This window comes from Amphiura filiformis, chromosome 1, assembly GCF_039555335.1.
Source record: "Amphiura filiformis chromosome 1, Afil_fr2py, whole genome shotgun sequence".
In the NCBI taxonomy this organism is placed as follows: domain Eukaryota; kingdom Metazoa; phylum Echinodermata; class Ophiuroidea; order Amphilepidida; family Amphiuridae; genus Amphiura; species Amphiura filiformis.
The window spans coordinates 17,263,889-17,288,582 of NC_092628.1; the positions used below are offsets into that span (position 1 = coordinate 17,263,889).

Sequence of the window (24,694 nt, forward strand, 5' to 3'; positions counted from 1 at the left end):
CACCTGTTACTATTTTATCCAATGTAATAAACTCTTGATAATTACATAGACCACAGATGGGCAGCATTATCAGACTATTATCAGCGATTGTATAATATATTATTGTGAACAGTAAGATGTTCATTAATTAAATAATATTGATCAACAAAAATTAGGCCCAAATTCATTATTTTGTACAAGCAAATTTTTACAGAATATAATCCACAAATTTGAGAACATTTTGTTGTTGAAACACTTGACATTTTTAAGGTTAAATGCATGCCAATTTTATAGTGACTCTGATCAGCACAAAATAGGCACGAATGATTAGGCTTTTGTTACTACGCCTGAAAAGAAGACCCATGCCCAACAATAATTGTCCTATTGTTTTAGGTTTGTGTACATAGAACAAAAGACTCTCTAGGACATCCTTGGGTTTTTGATATTAGCACCAAGCAAGACTCACTTTACGGCTCATCAATATTAATCCGAAATGTGATGAGGCCTTCCAAGTTGGTACTGATCAAAGCAGGGAGTTGTGAGAAAAAAGGTGGGATTTTTATGCATAATAATGACATTGTCTCATAATGCAATGTTTTTGTCCTTGCTTGCTCCTCTGTTCTATAGAACCAATCTCAAGTGTCCTTTTAAAGCTTGGTTGTTAATACTTCAGAAGTCAAATTGGGCAAAGAATTATCTTTAGATGACTTCTCACATTTTATGAATTCACAGAATATTGTTTAGTTACTGACAAGTAAAGTTAGACAAACAATGTTATACTAGAAGGCAAAAGAATGAGAATTGCACTTTGAAAAATTGGTCTAAATATCAAAATAACCTTATAATACCTTGCTCAGAAAAAAAACAAAGCAAAAATAATTTATTACTATATATGTACAACTTAAATGCAAATATATACAAAAACAGGTGGTATTGATTTCATAGTAGCAAATTCATTAATTAATTTTCAGTCTTGTCATGCATTTATACAGATTATGTTTTTGAATTTGGCTCTTGGGTCTGGAGACTGGGAATACATATATAGGAGTATATCTACCATATTGCCTGTAATAAACAATCTATCCAATAAATAATTCCCCCATATAATTTCAATGAAAAAGTGACCGAAGTGCATGCCATACCATGTCATTTGCTGGACATCACAATTGCTGGTAAATTGTATCCATGAACAAGGGTGAAAATAAGCAGACTACAGGCTGGGCATTGTTTCAGGCCCATGATTTGCCTACTGTAGCCCATTGATATTAAAAATCACAAAACCAGGCTACACTTTTTGTCCTGAGGCTGAACCACAGCCCGTCACCATACGAGGGGGTATCCAAAAGTTTTTGACATCACCCAGAAGGAAAAGAGCTATTTTGATGAAATTTTATCAGTGTGATCACTGGTCCTTATGTACATTATGGTCCAAAAATGGTCTCATAAGTATGTTTAATTTTTTACAGGTGGCACTATGATGGGCAGTAGGCGCATAACCTTTTCATGATAAGATCCTCCACTTTTTTGAGTTTCTTCACTGTGGCCGCATCATCCGTAAATGATTGATGTCCACTTCTTGGCTCATCTGTGAGGGACATGTGGCCAGTTTGGAAATTCCTTTTTCAAAAAGCAACAGTACCATATGATGGGCAATCATCACCGTAGATGGCTTTCATTTCATCATAGATTTTCTGAGCATTGTAGGCCTAACCCTCCAAATGCAGGAACTTAATCATGCTGTGTGCCTCAATTTTCACCATCATGCAGGTTATGCGCCTACTGCCCATCTAGCGCCACCTGTAAAGAAAGTAAACATACTTAGGAGACCATTTTTGGACCAAAATGTACATAAGGACCAGTGATTACACTGACAAAATTTCATCAATATAGCTCTTTTCCTTCTGGGTGATGTAAAAAACTTTTGGATACCCCCTCGTACAATGTACAGTCTATACACATTTTAAAATATGCAAGAAATAGAAAATGGTGAACCAAAACAGGGTTTCTCTGCAATTATAAGGTCAGAATTTGAGCTTTCATTGTTGAAAGTACACTGTTGATCTGTGTAATTGGATATCAGACCGTTTTGGCTTAAATTCTGACTGTTGCTAAAACAAACAGGAGTACTAAAATCATAAGTCCTGGTCCCGACTAAATTCAGGTGAACTTGAACTTACTTTTTTCCCAAACTGAGGCCTGGTAGAAAAGCTCTTATTTTCACCCTTGTCCATGGACAAAAATTGGTCCAAACTTTGATCCAGTTCACATAGATATTAGCCAATTTGTATTTTCGAGCTGCTGAATGCCCAAAATTACAACACAGCAGCCTAAAGGGCGATGTAATACATGTAATTGGGCATAACTTGCAATTCAATGTCCGAATCAAATGAAATGCTGGAAATAAGCTTTTTGGGTGGATAACAATTGAACCATCATACCTTACAAAGAGGGTTCTTAAATCACAAAATACCCCTTTAATGGATAATTCACAGGTCTCCTGGTAGTTCTGCCTGATCAATGTTAGTTGGCATACCACTTCATATAAAGACAGAATCTACACTGGGTTTCAGAGAAGAACGGCAGCTCCCTTGCTCAGATTGACGCGAGCGCCCTGTTTAAAATGAGCGACATACGCGGAGCTTTGTGTTCACTTCAAGGGAGCCGATTTGCTCCGACCAACGATTTGATGCACAATCAGCCAATCAGATTATCAGTCTGTTGCTATGATTGTCAAACGATTGATTCAGCCTATCAGAACCCCACTTCTGTGTTTACGCTCTGCACACTCTCAAAATGTAAGTGCCATTCTTCTCTGACAAAAACTTTAAGCCCTTGACTCCTGGAACGAATAACAGTGACACATTTATACACCAGCAGAGTTCAATGCAATGGATTTCTTCAAGTCCAACTATAGCAAAATCCAATTGGATATCACTATCAAAATTTGTTGAATGAAAAATAACATTATACCTCTGCAACAGTGGTGTAGTCAGGTCTTTTTCAGAGTGGGGGCAAGGCAAATTTCACAGGTCAAACTTGGACAAAAATGAGCTAAAAAAGTACAAAAAAGCCTAAAATCTTAAATATCAGGGCAACCAGCTGATTTCACAGGGGGATAAAGGGGGCAAGACTTCTCACAGGAGGGGGCAGCTTGCCTGCTTCCCCCTTGCCCACCCCCCACTCTTGGCTACACCACTGCTCTGTAGAGTTCATTCTTATGTCCATTTCATAGGTCTGCTGCAAGTCCCGGATTTGATGTATTACCGCTGGATTTTGCGAACACACGCATTGCTTCTTTTTCTGCTATCGTCTCCTTCTTACGATCTCGCTTTTTTTCCAACATTTCAAGTTCTTTCTTCTCCTAAAAAAGACAGAGAAAAGAATATAAATTTTAGAGTCTTAACATATCACCTGAAAAATCACTGCTTGTTCACTGATTACACCAGAATTAATGTACACACAAAAATCTGAATAAATGTAACAATATGATCACTGTAAAAAAGAAATAATGTTTTCATAACTTGGAATATAAAAATTATACATCTTAGGGGGCTATCGTTTTCTTTGGAAGGGGGTCCCAAATTTACAAAAAGTCAGCGTCAATAAAATTGCAACCCCCCTATTTTGGCAACAAAAATTGTATGACCCCCCACCACCGATACACCTTACCCCCTAAACAGGCTAAAATTGTATTGAAATCAGTCTTTTTGAATCAAATAAACACACTATCTGTGGTCATCTTGTGACTCCCTACATTTTGGTTATCAAAAATTTTATGACCTCCCTATTTTTCTTTCCAAAAATTTATGACCCCCATATATTTGGGACCCCCCTTCTGAAGAAAATGATAGCCCCTTACATACAAACTCTCTCAGTTAATATCCAGTATACAATGATTCTAACTGGTGTAACCATGGAAGCAAACAGGATCTATGATGTGCCACAATGTACTCAGGCACACAGACACACATAACAACCAAACACCAACACATCCTGCTTTTGCCCCGTTTGACCTAGTTCATTATAAAGTCTTGCTATCTTCAATGATGACACTGGTATTTTATTGGTAATGATTCTGAACATGTATATCCGGGGGTGCTCATTACAAATTACCATACGGGGACATGCTGCAAACATGGGTAGCATTTTCGGCCTTTTGGTATATCCTTTTTCTTTGCCAATTTCCATATATATGAATGGGTCCTTTTTTCAAAATGTTCTCAATATTTTTGGAAAATGGCTAAATTTTGCCCAACTATAGCCAAAAGTTTTGAAATTTCTCCTAATTTGGGGGGGGGGGGGATTTGTAAAAACTAAGACAATTTGTCTTCAATTTGGCCAAACATTTTGATTTTTGGTCTATCGATGGGTCCAAATTTCATAAAAAATTATTATACTGATGCGTCCACTTTAAAATTCTTGGCAGTACACCCCTCCCCAAACCAAACTTGAGTATCCCTGGGATGTATACCCACACTAAGATACATATCCAACACCCCATTGTCAAACTCACACACCCACACCCATGCATATACCCCCCCACACACACACATTGATTGCCTACCTCATCCATTAATCTGTTGTATTCACTAATAGCATATTGGTATTTGGGTGATGTTATTCCTAGCATGTAGGCTAGCTTCTCTCCTACAAAATCACAGGCTGTTGTAAAAGGACAAAAAAACAACAACATTATATTTGTTAGGATTATAGAAAAATTTCAAAAGTCAAAAAAGTTTGCAAATTATGAGATGTTGTTATTCATTACAACATGTTAATTCTGTGGTGGATGGAGATGCTATTGAAGCATCTGGAGTGTACAGGTATTATGAACCTCACATTAATTACTGGACTATGCAATATATCACCCCATACACAATTCATACATCACCCTTCAGTGTTCTCTTGTTAGATCTTAAGAGGGTACTACACCCCTGGCCAATTTTGTGCCTATTTTTGCATTTCTCAAAAATATAGTGCATTGGTGACAAGTAAGATATATTATAGGGCAAGGACTACAACTACTGCACTGAAAATTCAGCAACTCAAGGCAAGTAGTTATTGATTTATTGATCAAATATTGGTTTTCCTCATTTTTGACTGTAACTCCACAACTGTTGTCTGTGCTGAAATACAATTTCCAGTGCAGTAGTTGTAGTCCTTGCCCCTATAATTTTTGAGAAAAATGCAAAAAATAGGCACAAAATTGGGCAGGGGTGTAGTACCCCCTTAAACACAGTCTTTAAATGATGGGTCATGCCCAGTGATTGTGAAAGTCCCCTCGAAATACTGTAAAAGTAGAAATTTTCACGAGGTTTTTATTTCCACAAATTTCGTGAGCTGACATTAAATTGCAAAAATAAAAGGTCGCGAAAATATCCTTTTGCAATAGAGATGCATTGCAATTAATAATAATAAAATTATAAAATCGTGAAAATATCTGCATACAAAAATTTCTACTTTTACAGTTTTGGGCTTTGGCCGCAAATAAAACAGGGATGCCAGTGGCCTGTAGTGACTTTGCAGGAAAAGCCTGAAAAAGTGCACAAATTTGGGCTATAAAGCCTCAATATGGGCTGAAAATAAATAAAAGTGCAGAAATTTGGAGTAAAAAAAAGTAGGAAATCAGCCTAATCAGGTACTTATCTGAACACTGGCATCCCTGATCAAATTAAAAATAAGAAATCAGAATCAAATCCATTTTGTGGGCAAACTGCCAAATTTTAGGCAAATTGTTGGACTGTTGCCCTACCAAATCTGGTACTACCACTGTGTACTTCAAATAGTAAAAACTGACTTACCAGATAATGTTGAAGTTGATGCGTAAAGAAAATAGTACCACAAATAAGGCACCCAAGCTAATGTTTTCTGTATAAAAGAAACAATACAAAATAATCACATTCCTGCCCCATAAAAGAAATCATTTAGCTTCTCTCCATCAGTCAACCCAAATCCGATAGAATTTTTTTTTAAACCAGTACTTTAAGTAGTGAGAATCAAAATTTATCCAAATTGGCAAGAGTTTTGGAAGATAAGATTGAAAAATCCTGACAAGCAATAGAAACTACCAGATTTATAATGGCAAACCTCTCAAAATTTGACAAAGGAAAGATGAAATTTTTGTTAACAAGCAGCATGATGCTATAGTAATGATACATCTTAACAAAATCACGCTTGTTCAATTACAAATTCCCCTTTGTGAAATTCCGTCTCTAACAGTGTAGCACCAAAGTTCCTCCACACAACGACAACGTACCAATAATTTTACCTGTAAAAAGCTAAATCTCACACTGTATTATGCCTCTCTAATTATTACTAACAAACAGAAAAGACATGTAATGTCACATACAGCATAATGATAACTATAAAATAATTAACTTACAGGATCAACTTGTGGCTCTGATGGCTCATCATCACCACCATCCTCCTCATCCGTACTATACTCCTCCATGATCCCATCACTAAAATGAATCACTCTCTTAGGGACGCGCTTCTTTTCCCCCTTGCTGAGGTCAACTGATTCAAACTCTTTGACAGGTTTCGGTTGGTCTGTTGAGGTAGAGATAGTTGCTGGACCCTCTGTAGGATCACATTCTGGGTGCTATAAAAGTCAAGGAAAGAAAACAAAATGATCACCAGTCTGGTAAGGTGGGTAGAACCGATTATTTGCGATCAGCGCAAACCCCATCTCTATGCGGTACCGGATGGATAGCCATGGCTTTAATTAGTTTGGGTGAACTAATGGGGGATATAATGAGTAATGGAGTTCAGCATGGAGTGGACCGAGTATGGTAATGGTACTATAATTAGAGTTAGGTGCACTACACACAGCTCATCTATCTTCCCTTGTTGAATCAGCCTAGCATGGCTCTTACCTTTTGGATTTGGGAAAAAAATAGCAAAAGCAGAGTCAATGAATACGAGTCTAGTAAAATCTGTGTAAATCAAAAGTTAGCAAGAACATTGGTAGTCCTCATTGATTGGCTAAATTACTAATTGAATCACATTCACATCATTATTTATATCACACACATCAGCACCGATCAAGCTGCGCAGCATCGCATGACCTAGATCTTTTTAAGGTCGTGCGTCATGAATTGGGGTATATTGGAAAAGGTGCCGTGTTACATTTGTACATTTTTTCAGCACGTTCTATACTGATCTCAAGAATGAAGAGGGGTACTGAACTTGTTTTGGTCTCATTTTGTTGCTAATTTATCTAGCTAACATGTTGGAAAGTAACAACTTCACACTACATTTCGTTCTTGAGATATTTCAATTCAAACAAAGTAGTGTTAGGGGTGGTGGTGAATACGGTTGAGGTGAATACGGTTGATGTGTTAAAGTATAGGGAATATTGGTTTTTAGTGCCTCTCGAATTTATTTTTTACTGTAACTTCGTAACCCAGCAAGGTATTGGGATGGCTTATGTAGTATATACCATTGTTTTGGTATTTATGTCTAGTAGGTAATGTGACCAATTTTACTCCAAGCTAGTTTAATTTGTTGTAAATGTGCTGCATTCTGTGTCATGGGTTCTAGGCTTTTTTTTAATAGTTTTTCCAGAAAATTTCGGCGAAATTCAGATTTTTTTCTCAAAATACCATGAAAAATGTTGGGAATAAAATTTTTTTTTTAAATCGCATTTCACATTTGTTTTCAAACCACTCGTGAGCTTTGAGACAAACCATTATTTTTTTTTGCCTAACGTTACTGTACTAAGCATGCATTTATGCGCTGAAATGGTCTGAATGTCATATTTCTTGAATAAGTTACCCTACTTCAGTAAAAGTTATCATTTCTTAGAAGGAAATTTGATGAGGAATTCTAATAGGCCATTGGTTTTTGTGTAGGGCATGAAGGAAAAAAGTTTTGATTGAAAATGTAATAAAAATCATAAAAATTTTGTACGACTTTTGAACACCCTGTATCTCAGTTAGGCAACATAACTCATCATTACAAGTTTGCTTTTTTTGAAAGTCTACAATGTTATTAGCACATATCTAAAAAGGTTATAGCAAACCAGGTGTTTATGTTAGTAAATAAGAGAGGAACAAAATTGTATACTTTTTGAACCAAAATTTAACTTTTCCACCCTATATGACATTTGTGGCACCCTGTATATTGACCAATTGTTTGTACGTGTGTATTCCTGCAGTACTCTAAGTCTAAGCTTTACAGTGATATATAATTTTATAGGGTTTTGATGAACAGTTTATTAATTAGATCAGTTTAAGGGGGTACTTCACCCCTGGCCAATTTTGTGCCTATTTTTGCATTTTTCTCAAAAATTTTAGTGCATTGGTAACAAGTAAGATTGGTATATTATAGGGGCAAGGACTACAACTACTGCACTGAAAATTCAGCAACTCAAGGCAAGTAGTTGATCAAATATTGGTTTTCCCTCATTTTTGACTGTAACTTCACAACTGTTGTCTGTGCTGAAATAAAAAATTCTAGTGCAGTAGTTGTAGTCCTTGCCCCTATAATATACATATATTACTTGTCACCAATGCGCTATAATTTTTGAGAAAAATACAAAAATAGGCCCAAAATTTGCCAGGGGTGTAGTACCCCTTAAGTACAAAAACATGTAAATTGTTCAATTTTTTAGTATGTAACGCATTTGGCCCCCAATTCAATGCACGACCTTTAAAACTTCTTTTCCAGTTTTTTTGTTGTTGAAATATTTATCAAATTGCTCATCTGAGGATGCAAACAACAATGTATAGTTTGTGCTATCTACGACTTAGCGTTTATAATTATATATTGAGTTGTTTTTAATTTATTGATGCATAAAAATGCAGTTGGCTGAATATTTTTGATGAAAGTCAATCTTTGACAAGATGCAACTTTGCTACGGAAAGTGCTATGACAAAACGGTTTTCAGTTTTGGCTTTCTTTACTCAAGGGCTTTAATTTGTAATATCACGAAAATGATGCAGTTTGATGGCAAATTTGAATTCACTTACATGTATAAAAAAATAATATAATGTGCACTGAAAGTAAAATTAATTGGTAAGCTTAAAAATTACTGACTACGTACGACTATCACTGTAGCATCAGTGATTATTAAACTTGGCAGAAATATAAAATGTATAAAATACTACAATAGAGTGAACCTTTCTTACCTGCTCATTCTCAACTAGGAAGACTTGAGACCCAGAAACTTCATCTCTTTCCTTCTGAACTGCCATCAAATTGGAAGCCATTGCTGTAAAATGACGATTTGTTTGGGTATGACGTCATTCAATTTCCGGGAACATGTCCATTTCAACAGACGGTGAAGCTACTTGTTTCTGATGATTTCAGGGAAATAAAATGTTAGAGAATTCATTAAATCCAACATTATATATCATGTTCATTTTAACTGAATATAATCAAATCATGTAGCAATAGAAATATAGTTTTTCATGCGCTATAATACTTAGAATATTAACTAATTAATATATATCCCTCCAAAAAATTGAGGTCAACAAACTTTCAAATTTACCTATACCTATACCAAAATGAACCAGTCCACACGATCAGCTGCTGATAAAAATGGCTTCAATGTGAGTGGAAACGATCGTACAAAACAGCCAAAGAAATGCCTTTGTTTCCTTTACACATCATCTATGGAGAGAGATAATCCAGTGGATTAAGCCTCATTATCTACTCAATTGGTAAGTGATAACGGTTACCAGTTAGGATTCTAACACAAGTGTTTATCGCGTTAAAAACAAACACAAATTTGTACACGACAGCGCGTTGGATCGTAGCCAGGCAATGGATCTGTGGAAAAAGGTCAGTGAGCCGTGGCCGTGTGTGTTGTTGTGAAACAGCTGATTTTTGGCAATAACAAACACACACAGGAAAGTGAAACCCCAAACCGCGCAGATCAGATAGAACAAAAAGGTATTGGGCAATGCTAAATTTTGACAGGAATTACATCATTTGCACGTGTTGGGTCACTTTCTTTGTTGGAAGTTATCAGCCAAAATTACCATACAATGCTGCAGTTGAACTGAAGAAGTGAAGTGAAGGTTTAAATGTTATGGAACTTGAAGTTCATACCTGAGCAGAAACAAAGAGCTATGCATGGTTGCATTTGGTTTCTTTCTGCATCCTCAGCACATTAGTGTTGTCATCAAGGACTACTCTGCACCATACCCCATCTTTTGTAAACAACAACAACAGCCAGCAGGTAAGAAGACTTGTTTGGATTTGACATACCAGGTTCACAGCCTTTTCTCTTTTTTATTTTTTCCAGGGGGTCAAGAGCAAAGAATTAAAATTTTAGATTACTAATACTAGTAGAGTTTTAATTTTTTCATTTTTAAATGGGCAAGATATTTATTTGGTGATTCTTAAAAATGCAATGTAAAATTCAACAACTTCACTTTTTCATGTCAGTATTAAAATAATTATATTCCCAACAAACACAATTTGTTTTGTCAAAATCGGGGTCAAAATGTTTTCATAAAATGTCGGGTTAGATAAAGGTCATGAAAAGGTTTTAAATGTTGCTGAAGAGCAATTAAACAAAATAGATAACTTCTCCATCAATACCTGAAGACAGGCCCATAACTAGGGAGGGGCGAGGGGTGGATGCCCCCCCCCCCTCCATTGCTAAAGGCCAAAAAAGTCCCCTTTTTGACCCAAAAGGTACTATTTGCGAATGTAGTATAGTAGTGAGTGAAAAAAATAGGTCAAAAAGGTCAACATTTTTTAAAAAGGTCCACTTTTCTTACAAAAAGGCCCACTTTTTCAAAATCCACCATCCGGCCTCCACAAGTCCACTTTTTCAAAATACCCACCCCCCCCTCAAATAAATCCTGGTTATGGGCCTGCCTGAAGGTCACTCTCACCATACTATGCTCTCACAAAGATGTTGATTACAAGCCGACGACGAATGTCGGCTTGTTCTGTCTCTTCTCAATTCTTTCTTCTTCTTTCTTCTGGCAACTCGTGACATTTTTGCGTGACTTGCCACGTTTCGCCCTAGCTCTCTTATGCTTCGACAGATTTCAACCATACTTGAACCAAATGACCACTGGACTAGGCCAAACCTGCCATTTGACCTTGCTGTGACCTTTGACCTAGCTATAATGGTCAAAAATGTGATTTCACAAAAAATGCTACTCCTTCCACAAATTGCATGCAATGATCATGTGACTCATGCATATGAATCAACATGTGGCAGTGCTTAAAACTTCCTAAAAAGAATTGAGGTCAAAGGTCATTAAGGGGGCCATTCCCGGTCTGAAAGCTAAAAATATTCAAAAAATCACTGTCTTTACAAATTATATAGCAGAGAGTCGCCATTAGCACACATGCATTGCTACTAGCCAGGGTCTTTAGGATGCCTACAGTTTTGGGGTCAAAGGTCATTAAGGGGTTACTTCCAGTCAAAAACCAAAAAGTTCAAACAATTTTTATCTCAAAATGTAAACAGACCAGAGTAATATAACCATCATACATGAATTAGTGTTACCTGATGTATGCATAGTATTTTTATTTTGGGGGTCAAAGGTCATTAAGGGGTCACTTTCTGTTTTTAACTAAATAACTTCAAGAATTTTTATCTCGACAACTGAACATAGTAGAATTTTTAAATTAAAATTAGAACAATGCATTTTGTCTGTGTACATAGGTTTTTTTTTTCATTGAGGTCAAAGGTCATTAAGGGGGTCAAAAGGTCAATCAAAAATTTAAAAAAAATCAAAATCCATGTTTAAGTTCGATTAAGCTGAAATTCACCAGGAATATTTCTTATGACATCCTAAGCACAATGTAAGAGCAGTTGACCCCATCCGTAACCCAGGGGTCAAGTTATAGGGTCAAATTATGCTTGTATTCAGCGTCTGTTGACTCTAGTTGATATCTGACATATCAGCATGTGCTTCCCATTGACTGGTATTGCATTCTTGTGATAGATCTGCATGTGACACCTTGATACATGTAGGTGTAATCCATGATCTATGGTATAATTTACCCATCTCAAGTGTGTGTAGGGTAGAAATCTTGAAGCTCCTTAAAGGAAGTCTCCGGCAATCACAACGTTATTCCTTAAATGTTAGAAAAATAATTATCAAGCACGAATCACATAAACAAACTCATAGTGACCATAAAAACGAATAAAAACATCCGTTTCTCAACACGCGATATTCAAAATTCCCGGGCGCCGAGTGCAATGACGCCCCAGTAATACAATGAAGGCTGACGACAATTGAACACAAATAACCATTACGTCATTGCACTTAGACAATTTCGGCGCGGGAATTTTGAATATCGCGTGTTGAGAGCCGACTGTTTTTATTTGTTTTTATGGTCAATATGAGTTTGTTTTAAATAAAACAATTGATGTGATTCGTGCTTGATAATTATTTTTCTAACATATAACTTAGGCATAATGTTATGATTGCCGGAGTCCCCCTTTAACTGATTTTGCAACTACAAATAACATGTAATTTAACATTAAATAAATTTAACATAATTGTGACCCAACACAAGTAAATGAGGCACTCAGTCATAAATTTTGTTATAATAAAATTAATTTAAAATCTGTTCATCTGAAGGTACTATTTTGTATCACTTGTCATCGAAGATGCATCATCAGGCTGATTACCTGTGTTTACCATTGCAGGTGCATCATCAGACAACATTGGTCATTTTGTATGTTTGGAATACTGTCAGGATCAGGCAAGGCAAGGTATAGCCGAAAAACAATGGTGAAAGTACTAGGAATCTGCACCACGATACTCCTACTAAATATCGCCTTACTAGCCTGGTTATGGGCTATAGCCGTAGAACATTTCACAGTACCAGTAGAATACAATGGCCCACCCCATCAGAGAGGACATAAGCCGCCTTATCCAGGAGATACAATGGACAACTTATGGTGGTTTATACATGTGAGTATGATTATGAATTTGTTGTGAATAATTATTAATGATTTGTTATGAATGAACAGGGTCAGAATTTCGCAGTGCAGGAATCACTCTTGATTCACACAAAGCTGTTTACTAGAATCATTGGGGGAATTGATTCTTGGGTTCTTTCCAAATGATGATTGAAGTAAGATATTCCACCAAAACCTGCGCTCGCTGCTTGATTCACTCGCTATTTGATTGGTGTCGTGGTTTGCAAACAGCATATCTGCCAATTGTCCCGATTTTGGCGGGTCATCCCGATTTTAGACCCCCGAAAACATCATTTTAATTTTCAAAAAATATTTTTGGCCAAAAAATCAAGTCATAGGCCCTAAATTACTTGTTATTGAAGGTGAGATACAAGGACAACTTATGGTGGTTCATACATGTGAGTATGATTATGAATTTGTTATGAATAATTAATGATTTGTTATGAATGAACAGGGTCAGAATTTCGCAGTGCAGGAATCAATCTTGATTCACACAAATCTGTTTACTAGAATCATTGGGGGAATTGATTTTTGGATTCTTTCCGAATGATGATCGAAGTAAGATATTCCACCAAAACCTGCGCTCACTGCTTGATTCACTCGCTATTCGATTGGTGTCGTGGTTTGCAAACAGCATACCTGCCAAGTGTCCCGATTTTGGCGGGACATCCCGATTTTAGACCCCCGAAAACATCATAAAATCGGGATGTCCCGATTTTCTTTTTTTTTAAATGTATTTTTGGCCAAAAATCAAGTTATAGGCCCTAAATTACTTGAAGGTTGGAAACCAGAGAAATACTGCTAGTAAAAAAAATTGCCAATTTATTTTTACAAAGTTGGATAAAGTTGTACAATTTGATTGTAACTGTTGTTTCTATAAGGAAACTGAACATTTGAAACCAATTTTTTAGGATGAAGGAAGCATTTTTTCAAAAAAGTCTAAAACAGGTTTTTATGTCAAAAGTGGTCTTTTGGGGTGCTAAATCTGCTAACATTGCCTGGGCTTAGGTACCCAATTTGCATATTTTACGGTATAATTTTGAGAAAACAAGTCAAGATAACAGCCTTGAAGAAGATTACATGTATAATAGATATTCTTCAAGGCTGTTATCTAGGCTTGTTTTCTCAAAATAACCTTATTTTTTAATCCATTTAAATGTAATTTCCCCTCAGAAATGGTGTCTCCTGTAGTGTAAAATGTGTATAAACCCTCTGGATTCTGGGCCTTCACCCCCTCTACCACCACCTTAAGCGGGCCCCTGGACCCCCGGCCTTAGTCACGAGCGCTACACTCGCTCGCTCCGCTTCCCAAGTGTCCCTATTTCTAGTTTTCAAAAGTTGGCAGGTATGAAACAGGGTTAGGTCTACTAAAATTCAAGTATCCAGCAGTTCCAGGGTAAATAGATACGGTACAGTAGTAAATTAAGCGCAAAGTAATTAAATCAGCATAAGATCGGACCATTTCCTTGATGACCAAGTGCATCTTACCGACAGAGGGACAAGATTGAGGTGATATTTTTATGGGATTCCGATTCATTTTCTGCATGTGAAATGTAATCAAATTTGCTCACTGATGTCTAATGACCGGTGTCACGTTCGTGTTCACCATCACCTCCTCCTTGATAGGCTGGGGAGGTTTTCCTTGGCTCATTGCATTTGATGCATGGTACATTAGATCTATACTATGGCGAGCAAAGTAACCTATGATTTGCACACATTTATCTAGCCTAAGTGGAATTCGGGACAGCTGCACCATGAGCAGAGATTCAGGATTACTACAGATGAGTTCCTTTATCAGTATCAAGGGTACAAGGTTGCCATCTAAAAAGTAAACAAATCTGGAGTCTGAGAAATGGTCACCTCATCTTGCTAAAAAATGTGGTTATTTTACCAGGCAGACCCAATATCAAATGCCCCTCCCCCTCCACATTTTAGTCCCTAAAAAGGGAAAGGATCTAGGCTAAGAGAACAGGAGAAAAAGAGAAGAAAAAAAGGGAGAAAAAGAGAAGAGATAAAGTAAAATTGCACATAATTGAGTAGGCCCATTACTCCCATGCCAAAAAAAACCCACACAGTCGGGTCAATCATAAGTATTTAATATATAGGCCTGGGATTATTTTAGGAATTGCTTCAAGGCGGGTCCTCAGCCTAATAGCCTGTGAAAATTGCCAGGCGATATGCAGGGTCCAACCTGTCATATTTTATCAGTATGTTGCTGACTTCAACATCAATCCATGTATGCTTTCTTGCAAAAAATTTGCAAATTGAGTTTGGGCCCTATTTTTAAGCAATGATCATACATTACATGTAGTAGTGTAAAAATGATGCACCAAATGACCTCAATTATACCTTCATTTGCGTACTTTTTCTATCTAAAATTTTACACAATAATAGTGTCAAAATCATCCACTAAAAGGCTTCAATTGGGCCTTCATTTTGCAAACTTTTCTAACTTCTCAGGGAACATCCCCCTCAAACACCCCCTGCGTATGCATAAAGAAGTTGCCCTACATTGTATGCTTCTGCTTTGGACATCCAGGTTTTTGTTTTTAAAAGCAATACTAGTAATTCATACAAATTTAATAGTGAAGACTTGTCCACAAATGGCTTTAATTAGGTTGTCATCTTACAAGGTTTTGGCTTTTCCCCGGCCCCCGCACTCCGTTCATCCGCGGGTATTCATGCTCGTCGAAAATTTCGCGAAATAAGGGGCGTTTTCAGATGAAGAAACACGATTCGCAAAACACACAAAAAAAGGGGTGTTTTTTTTTCAAACCACGTGTTCGCGAAATTGACAGAAAGGCTATTTTCATCGAGCAGCCTATGCGTTTCTGCCAGAAAAGGGTATATTAGAAATATTGTTTGTGTTTTAAGGAAAATAGGGGTATTGTCGAAGGGCAAAAAAAGGGGTGTTTTTCCCCTAAAAACTTCACGAAATGAGATGCAAAAGAGGTGTTTTTAAAGTTCACCGACAAGCATGAATACCTGGGGATGCACTGTTTCGCCAAAGCGTCATTGACTATCTACCAAAAAACGTTGACAACGTAAAGAAATCAGCAAGTTTAAAAAACCCACCTCGGCTCACTTTTTGAAACTTGGTCCCATTTGTAAAAGGTACTGATTTAAACTTTATCATATTTATATAAATTTAAAACATTTCCAGAAGTGTTATGTATCTTTAATGTGCAGATGCGATATTAATTTGTAAGCTTTCTGGAACGACCTGAAAGGTTATTATCTTGTTCTTGCACGGTAAGCCAATATCCTATTGTGTTTTGTTTTATAATAATCATGATTAATGATTGAATTAAACAAATAACACGTAGGCTTGTAATCTTGTTGGAAACGCTGTGTTCTGTTGATAAAAACACTGATTTGCTGTTGGTGTTTAAAATGGGACCAAGTTTCAAAAAGTGAGCCGAGGTGGGGTTTTTTACACTTGCTGATTTCTTTTACGTTGTCAACGTTTTTTTGGTAGATTTCTTTTCTTTTTATGAATGTAGCCAAGCAGCTCCAAGCTTAGAAAGTCATCAGGTTAGGATGTGCTCCATAAAACAAATAAAACGAAAAATAGATGTTTGAAGTTGCAATTCTGGATTCATGACAATAAATAATTAAACAAAACTTTATCAGTCGTTTATTCTTAAAACTTGCTTGTCACACGTGACTGTAATGTTAAGAGGCGTACACAATGATCAATATACATTTTAATATATTTTAATTATTCAAGGCAACGTAAATATGTAAAGAAAATGTAAATATGAACAACACACACCCAATGTTGATAATGCCAGAGAGACACAGAGAGTAAGTCCGATTTAGGCCTACTTCAAGTCGGAACTGGTAAATGCGCATTATATTTAAGCCTATACTACGGAAGCGCCTAAATGCCCCGAGTAGACAATATAATCGTGTTTTAATGTTTGTGGTTCTTTGTAGCCCTGTGGGGCAACCTAGTTCGATATTCCTATTAAGCGGCGGTTGTCGGCGATCTTTCGTGGTTTGTGGTTTTCATCATGCCCTGCCCTCTATCGGGAGCTAATTTATAGTTTAAGCTTGTTGGATATCCATATTTCGTGGTTTCTGGTTCTTTGTAGCCATGTGGGGCAATCTAGTTGCATATCCAAATTTCGCTGTTTGTGGTTCTTTATAGCCCTGCGGGGCAATCTAGTTGGATATCAATATTGAGCTGCAGTTGTTGTTGATCTTTCGCGGTTTGTGGTCTTAATTTGTTGGATATCCATATTTCGTGGCTTGTGGTTCTTTGAAGCCCTGTGGGGCAATAGTTGCATATCGAAATTCCGCGGTTTGTGGTTCTTTATAGCCCTGCGGGCAATCTAGTTGGATATCCCTATTAAGCGGCGGTTGTCGGCGATCTTTCGCGGTTTGTGATTTTAATTTCCCATATCAAGCCCTGCCCTCTATCGGGAGCTAATTTATAGTTTAAGCTTGTTGGATATCCATATTTCGTGGTGTGTGATTCTTTATAGCCCTGCAGGGCAATCTAGTATATATCCAAATTTCGCGGTTTGTGGTTCTTTATAGCCCTGTGGGGAAATCTAGTTGGATAACAATATTCAGCGGCAGTTGTTGGCGATCTTTCGCTGTTTGTGATTTTAATTTGTGACAATTTATAATATTTATTCCAAATATAATTTCAGTCTGAGCTGCAGCTGTGAACAGAGCCACTGATAAATGTGTTTTAAATGACGAAGATATCATGATAGTCAGGCATGGTGAAAGCATCTGGATGGTGAAAGTAGGCCCTAGGCCTAGGCCTAAATGTGAATAAAACATCAAACATGTTTGTTTGATGAAAAAAAATATAATATCACAATAGCAATGGATGTTCGAAATGGTGTTATTCTTGATTTATGACAATAAATTGGTTAATAAAACATTAAATAAAAAAGGTGGTGGGAAGTTTCAACTTGGGCAAAACTTCATAAGTGGATTAGAAGTCCATGGCCTTAACCACTTCGCCACGGGGACGTCCCGACGTAACGACGTGTGAAAGTGGAGTATTTATTAATATGAATGTATGCTGTGGTCCGGAAAGAATAAAAGAATTGTGAAAAACTTGATTTTTTTGGCGAATGGGATCCAGAATTTGTATGTAGGGTATCCAGGAAAATGCTAGGGTATATTTTGAAAGTGAATCTCAAAAAGTAGTGCGACAGTGACAGCCATGTATGGCTGTAGCAGTGACGAAAGATTCTGGATATCAGTATGATTAGCTATGATTTTACACTAATTTTGGCTATGAAATACAAGCGTGAAATAATACAAGAATGTTTGTTTATTATCAAACAATCGGATTGACTGTAAGATTGGTGTAACTTTTTGAATTAATGAGTTATTAAAATATTACACTTTGGACAGTAAATAAGATTTAGCATGGTTTTAGATATATTTTGTACCCAGCTAAAAATATCACAGAACAATAGCGTTTTGTTTCGTAAATATAGTCCATGGGTGCATCTGTTTATTCTTCTTTATCAGGCGTTTTTTTTAAAACTTGCTGGTCATGCTACCGCTTGACTCTAATTAATAATGGTCATTGTGTCCCCCACTTTTTAAAATGGATTTTTTTTTTGTCTTTTTCCAGACAAATTTGAAGTTGAACTGTGCAAGTTGACTGCCTCCATTATCTGGTATACTGTATTTGGTATGAGAAAATGAGCAGCCTTGTTTTATGTTTGTCATGAGCCTTGAAGGCAGATTATGCCCTATAGATGTCCTTAAAAGATGTCCTTACAAATAGTACCAGTAGACAGATATATTATTTGATTGATTTTATATAACCTTAATTTGAATAAAAAATATAAATGTTGTAGCCTGTGTACATTGTAAAACAGCAGACTTTTTACATGAGTGTGTTGTTATTATGCAGCTATAGACATTTTGAACCAGTATAAGCGTAAGCCCTTTCCCTTGACACCATACTAAAGGAATTGCTATAATCACAGAAGGTTTGCATTTCAGGGTTCAACTTGAAATGTTTGAGAGTATAGCCCTTTCCGTTAATGACCATTATGTTATACAGGAAAAGTGTCCATTAAATGTTACTCCTTCGTGTGGGAAATGTTAGGGTTTTTGTAGACCCACATTAAGAGTGCTATTAGTTGACATGTCTGTTCCCTATTTTAAGTGTTAAAAGAGAGTGGACAAAGTATAGGACTCGAATAATAACTTGTGATGCTTCTGGCGGGGTGTCACAAGAAAATTCTCAAAAGAAAATATTTTGATATTAATCCGTTTAGTTTATATTATTTATACATCACTGATTCAATGATTTTACACATGAGCTCACATGCACGAGATGTGTTGGCCATCACTTGATCGGTGAACCCAAAGTTAAACCAGAGATAACCGGATTTAATATAAAAACTTAAATTTTACTGTTATTAAACACGTCAGGCTTAGTCTCTTTCATGCAGTATTTTAGTACACTATTGGGCATTACAATCATGCAAAAAGTAGAAATTCAAGAGAGCATCGCTGTGGAGCAATTAAATCACATATTATGGCTTTAAATTGTGATTTGTAAGTGACAAATTGCTGTCACCTTTGATTTGCTTTGATATTTGTAACTGTGATTTCCATATTTTCAATGGAAAATGAATAGATGATGTTCATTTAAAGTGCCCCTTTATCATTTATATTGGAAGGGATAGGAACACAGTTTTGGAATGAAATATCTTCTTTTTTTTAACATAAATTGTCCACAATTTCTAGCGAAAAAGGCAGCAATTAAAAGAAAAATTGTTGTTGACCAATAAAGAGTCCTTTGGCCTGGACCCAAATGGATGTACACAAAGTACTTATGCAGGGTCACCCAAAAACAAACAAAAATGAAAAGATATTGAATACATATATTTTGGTGATGTTGATCGATTGTCAGAATTTGTCAAAAATGTATTTGAAAAAATTGCATTACTTGTATGTGACTTAATTTGTACAGTGTCTGTAGTGCTACATTGCAGGTTGATCTTGAATAATGTACATGTATGTATGGTGATATTATTTTAGTACAGTGTAGCCTACATCATTATTATTGGGTGCTGAGAAGCTGTCACCCAAATAAGCTGATTTACATATAATGCATAATTTGGCAGATGTTAGTTGCCCTCTGACCCCACCCCTGGATATGTGTCGTATGTTAGTTTCATTTTCAAGTGGACAGCATGAAGCAAGGATGTGATCATTCTGGTGATCTCAATCTTTAATGCTTTGTGTCAAAGTTGACATTTTCACAAAATATCAAGTGCTATCCAAAGAATCACTCAACCAATATTGGGTTTGTTTGTACTCATTTTAATGCATTTACAGTACTGATTCTTAAGGGGGTACTACACCCCTGGCCAATTTTGTGCCTATTTTTGCAAATTTCTCAAAATTATAGTGCATTGGTGACAAATAAGATATGTATATTATAGGGGCAAGGACTACAACTACTGCACTGAAAATACAGCAACTCAAGGCAGGTAGTTATTGATTTTTGACTGACATAACTCTACAACTGTTGTCTATGCTGAAATAAAATTTCCAGTGCAGTACTTGTAGTCCTTGCCCCTATAATATACATATATTACTTGTCACCAATGCGCTATAATTTTTGAGAAAAATGCCAAAATAGGCACAAAATTGGGCAGGGGTGTAGTACCCCCTTAATGGCCATGGAAATATATAATTTTGACATTTTTTCATTGATAGAAAGTTTTGAACTTTGTTGTCTGCATGTTGACAACCAGGCCCGTACGCAGGATTTCATTTGAGGGGGTGCTGATTTTGAAAAAGTGGACCTTTTTCCAAGGGGAGGGGGCAATTTTGTGAAAAGTGGATAAAATTTGGACATTTTTTGTCTAAAAAAGCGTTTAAAAAAATCCTAGACTCAGTACACCGGTCGATCTTAAAGTTTCCGATGTTGATTAAGATACTTCTTGCATCGATCCCGAGATGCGGAAAAAAACCAATAGTCATTTTGTCCCACATAAATGAATAAATAACAAAACCCCCCCGATCCCCCGAGTGGACTCACCCATTCGGTGACGTCACACACGATAATCATCCCTTATCCTCCTTGGTTTCTAGATGAGATAGACGTGTGGATTTTTCTTTACCAACGCTAAGTATCATTACGAACCAAAGGATTTAGATATACAGTTTGTTTGTTACACTGAGGTAAAAACCAACCAGTATAGTCGCTAGGGAGATAGTTTTGACGACATTTTTCGCTAGGAAAGTGACAAAAACGATCCAAAAACTTAGCTTGTATGTGTGTTTCCGTCAGATCACGGTACACGTTTTCAAAATGGCACGCCTTAGGGCGCCATTTTATTTTTGTTCTCACGTAAAACAACTATAACAGACTAGTAAGTTACAATAGATGTTTGTACAGTACTGTGTATACATGTATGGTGAGTGATTATCGCTATGTTTATGGTGTGCTCTATCGTTATATCTTTCAGTACGCCTGATGACGCCGAGTTACTGCTAAGAGTTCGGTGGGTTTCGAAGGACCAGCCTGACAAATCTTCCCCAAAAGGTTTTCAGTTTTTCATCCCTTTGTATATATATTTTTATATCATACCACTACATCAGCGTCAGCCACTGTGCGTGTGGGTCTGTTTATTGGGCTTGAGCTTGTGTTCGGGGTAGTACTGTACGCTCCCGATTACTACAATGTCTAGGCCTTGTCAATCATGCCCTTCCCTTGTACCAGAGTGGGACCCGCATCCACTCTGCTACTCCCACAGGGATTGCTCTAAATCAAATAAGTGTGCTTCCTTTTGCATAGGCTTATCGGACATCCACTTCGAGGATTTAGAAAGTAGCGCTGCTTAGGTCTTCGACACAGACAGAAGACGAAGACTAAGAAACAGAAGCCTACAGGTAAGATTGATATGGTAGGTACTAGCGAGGCGGCAAGGGCCACGCTAAGGTAACCTCTGGGGCTCCGGTCCCGGCAAGCAGGCGGACCCTCCGGGACTCTAGCGAGCCCGAAGGCCTAGCAGCCAGCGAAAGCACTGACTTTACGCCTAAGCTAGTAGCAGGCAGCAGGGCGGTACTTGCCCTAACGGGCGAGTACCAGTCTACCAGTGAGATCTCTAGCGAGCTTCTTGCAGGTGGACACCCGTCTATTGCTGGCGAACGAGCGGGTCTAGCACCCGCGAAGTAGCCGGCGACGGACAGTATGCCAAGGGGAGCCCGGGCTTGCCGGGGATGGATCCGAGCATACAGCGTGCAGCGGACTTGCCTCGGCCGGTCTGCAGCACGCAGCGTGCCAGTGGACCCCCGGGCTTGCCTGGGTTGATCCACGGCACGCAGCACGCCTTTCGTTCCCCGCAAGGGTCGAATGAAAACGTGAATGGGTTTAGCAGAGACGATACCGGGCTAACGCTTCAGGTGTAGTCTTAGCAGAACCAACTGGGGTTGTCACACGGCAGCGTTCCATGGTGGGACCGCCGAGTGATTCCCTGGGCCTTGGAATGGCTGCCGGCTGTCCTCCGGGACTGGCTAGCGGCTATACCGGGGGTGGGCTCGCAGTCTCTCACGGGACAGCGACCCAAGTGCAAACAGTGGCAGCTACCGAGACGAGCTACGGCTTGACTTCAGTGGTAGCCACTATGCACGCGCCCATAGCTGCCGTGAGTGGTCCGCCACACACAGCGACCTTGGGCGAGGCTCAAGAGGTTAGGGTAGGTAGTTTGAACAGCCTGGCTGATCAACAACCCACTTATGTCCTCGAGAGCCAGCGGAGCGTGGGTGATCCATTACAGTCAATGGGTCAATTACCCTCTTATGATCGATCACTATCTATTCAGCGGAGCATGGCTCCATTGATTGATACTGCCTATTCAGGTAGCGAGGTGACTGATCGAGGGTATACACGCTCAGCTACCCGTGATACTAGGCAAGCTCCTTTTAGCCAAGGGACAGCCAGTATAGCGGGTACCCATACACACGGCTTGATCCTCTAGCGGGAACGCTGTGAGGCATGGGTACAGTGGTACGCAGCCGGAGCCCTACCGGGCACCTACGCTACAACCACGCAGGTACCGCAGTACTCGTCCTGGTTACCACAGTCTCTGTGGCAACAGGGGGGGGGGAGGCGGTACTGGTACTGCCGGTCCATGGGGTTTCCCTGGTGGCGGATCCTTTCAGGGTCAGCTACCAACAGGGTATGCCCCGTGGTATCCGCCGCAGGGTGGTTTCTTCCACGGTCTAGCACCGTGGCAAGTGCCGCCTAGCGTTGGGCAAGCAGTACCACCAGTTGTTACCCAACCCGGCGGCGAGTGGCTAACCCTGATACAGCTCAGGGTAGGCCGCACACTGCTATGGCTAGGGCGACAGCAGCGAGAGCGCATGGATCCCGGGTGCTATAGCTAGCATCTCGGGTCTAGCGGAGTACTCCCTCTTCTGCTGGTGTTCAGTTGGCTAGCCACACGGTGGCGACACCTCCCTGTCCACCTTCAGATGCCCGTCGTCAGATCTCTTCCTCATCAGAGAGTGAGTCAGAGTCTGAAGGCGAGGGAAAGGAGTCGGAAGATGACACCAGTAGCGACTCACAGTCTGATGAGACTGTGCAGCTAGCTTCAGGTATCCTTCCCCCGCTTCCCCGTGAGGAACTCGCTAGCAATGGTCTACCTGCGGACACCGCTGAGGTGATGAGCCGTGTGGCCCAAGGTTTGGGCCTGGCTTTCTCTCAGGAGGAGTCCGTTCAGGAGGACCAGGGCATCTTTTCAGTAGGATGCCCAGCTAGCGCGTCCACACAAGGGTCGCCCGCACTTGCATTCCCGGCGGACCTCAAGGGTAGGTTTCGTAGGGCTGTCAGGCTAGCTGGAGCTTCGACGCCGCGTGCTTGCACGCTTCCACTGCGTGTTTCGCAGGAGGACTACTGAAACCTACCTCAGGGTCCCTGACATGGATCCAGACGTTGCCAGCGCCTGCCGCTGGCGGCCAAGGCGCACGGGTCGTTCTCCCCACAGTGGGAGGAGGAGCTAAAGCTCATCGATAAGCGAGCACGCTCGCTTATCAGAGTCTCTAGCGTCGCTACCACGCTTGCCGAGCACCTCGGTAGGAAGGTAGCGAACGACCACGGGCAACGTCGAACTCTTCCGCGAGGTTAATCTGTTAGCGGTGCTAACAGCTAACCTCAACGAGAGTTCTATGGGCCTAGCCCATAGGATGTCATCTCGCCGCCCGGAGAATGCCTGTCTGTCCCTCCAGTCAACTTACGGCTCCGACTTTGCTGAAGCAATGAAGAAGTCTGACTCGGTGGGACAGGGGCTACTCTTTGGACAGGCCTTTTATGCGCTACGGTGGAGGACCGGGCAAAGAAGGCCACCAATGAGAGCACTCTGAAGAAGTCAGAGGCTGCCCTGACCAAGGGAAGGGCAGTAAGGCGAAGAAGAAGCACAAGAAGAAGAAGTCTTCTAAGCGTTCTTCTGCGCCAGCTCCGCTTCAGCAGGACGCCGCACCACAGACTACACCCGAGCCTGAGGCTACTCCAGCACCTCCCAAAAAATCTGGGAAGCGCAAGAGTAGTTCTGGATCGTATGGCAAGCCCCCTAAGAAGAGCCGTTCTTCTAAGGGTGGCAAACCAGATCGGTCCTGAGGGCACGGCGGTCGACAGTCCATGCCGGCAGGTTTGACTTCCCACAGGGATTCCCCTGTGGGCGGCCGCTGTGCATTACGCCCAGAGATGGCATGCCATCTCACCGGCGCCTGGGTATTGTCAGTGGTCAGTGGGGGTTACAGGCTGGAATTTACCAGCCACCCTCGTCGCGCCTGCACGATTCAGAGGTC

General features: G+C 39.4%; 2 protein-coding genes across 3 annotated transcripts in view; one reads left to right on the forward strand and one right to left on the reverse strand.

Moving 5' to 3' along the window:
* Positions 1-801: 801 nt before the first annotated feature.
* On the reverse strand, positions 802-9,587 carry LOC140162421 (protein FAM177A1-like). 2 transcript variants are annotated; one of them, XM_072185684.1, is made up of 6 exons: positions 9,473-9,587; positions 9,111-9,278; positions 6,362-6,580; positions 5,781-5,847; positions 4,544-4,641; positions 802-3,340 (listed from the first exon to the last, which is right to left on the reverse strand). In XM_072185684.1, the coding sequence occupies exons 2-6, from the start codon at positions 9,189-9,191 to the stop codon at positions 3,206-3,208; spliced, it is 600 nt and encodes a 199-aa protein (XP_072041785.1). In that variant the 5' UTR covers positions 9,192-9,278; positions 9,473-9,587; the 3' UTR covers positions 802-3,205. The 2 variants fall into 2 exon arrangements, with proteins under 2 accessions (XP_072041785.1, XP_072041852.1); XM_072185751.1 differs by having other exon boundaries at positions 9,479-9,569.
* The window catches only part of LOC140162218 (transmembrane protein 62-like), a 38,774-nt gene continuing 23,602 nt past the window's right edge, over positions 9,523-24,694 (forward strand). Inside the window, exons 1-2 of the mRNA XM_072185503.1 lie at positions 9,523-9,644; positions 12,608-12,875. Coding sequence (XP_072041604.1) covers positions 12,639-12,875 — 237 coding nt within the window. The 5' untranslated portion in view covers positions 9,523-9,644; positions 12,608-12,638. The remainder of the gene's footprint in view (positions 9,645-12,607; positions 12,876-24,694) is intronic.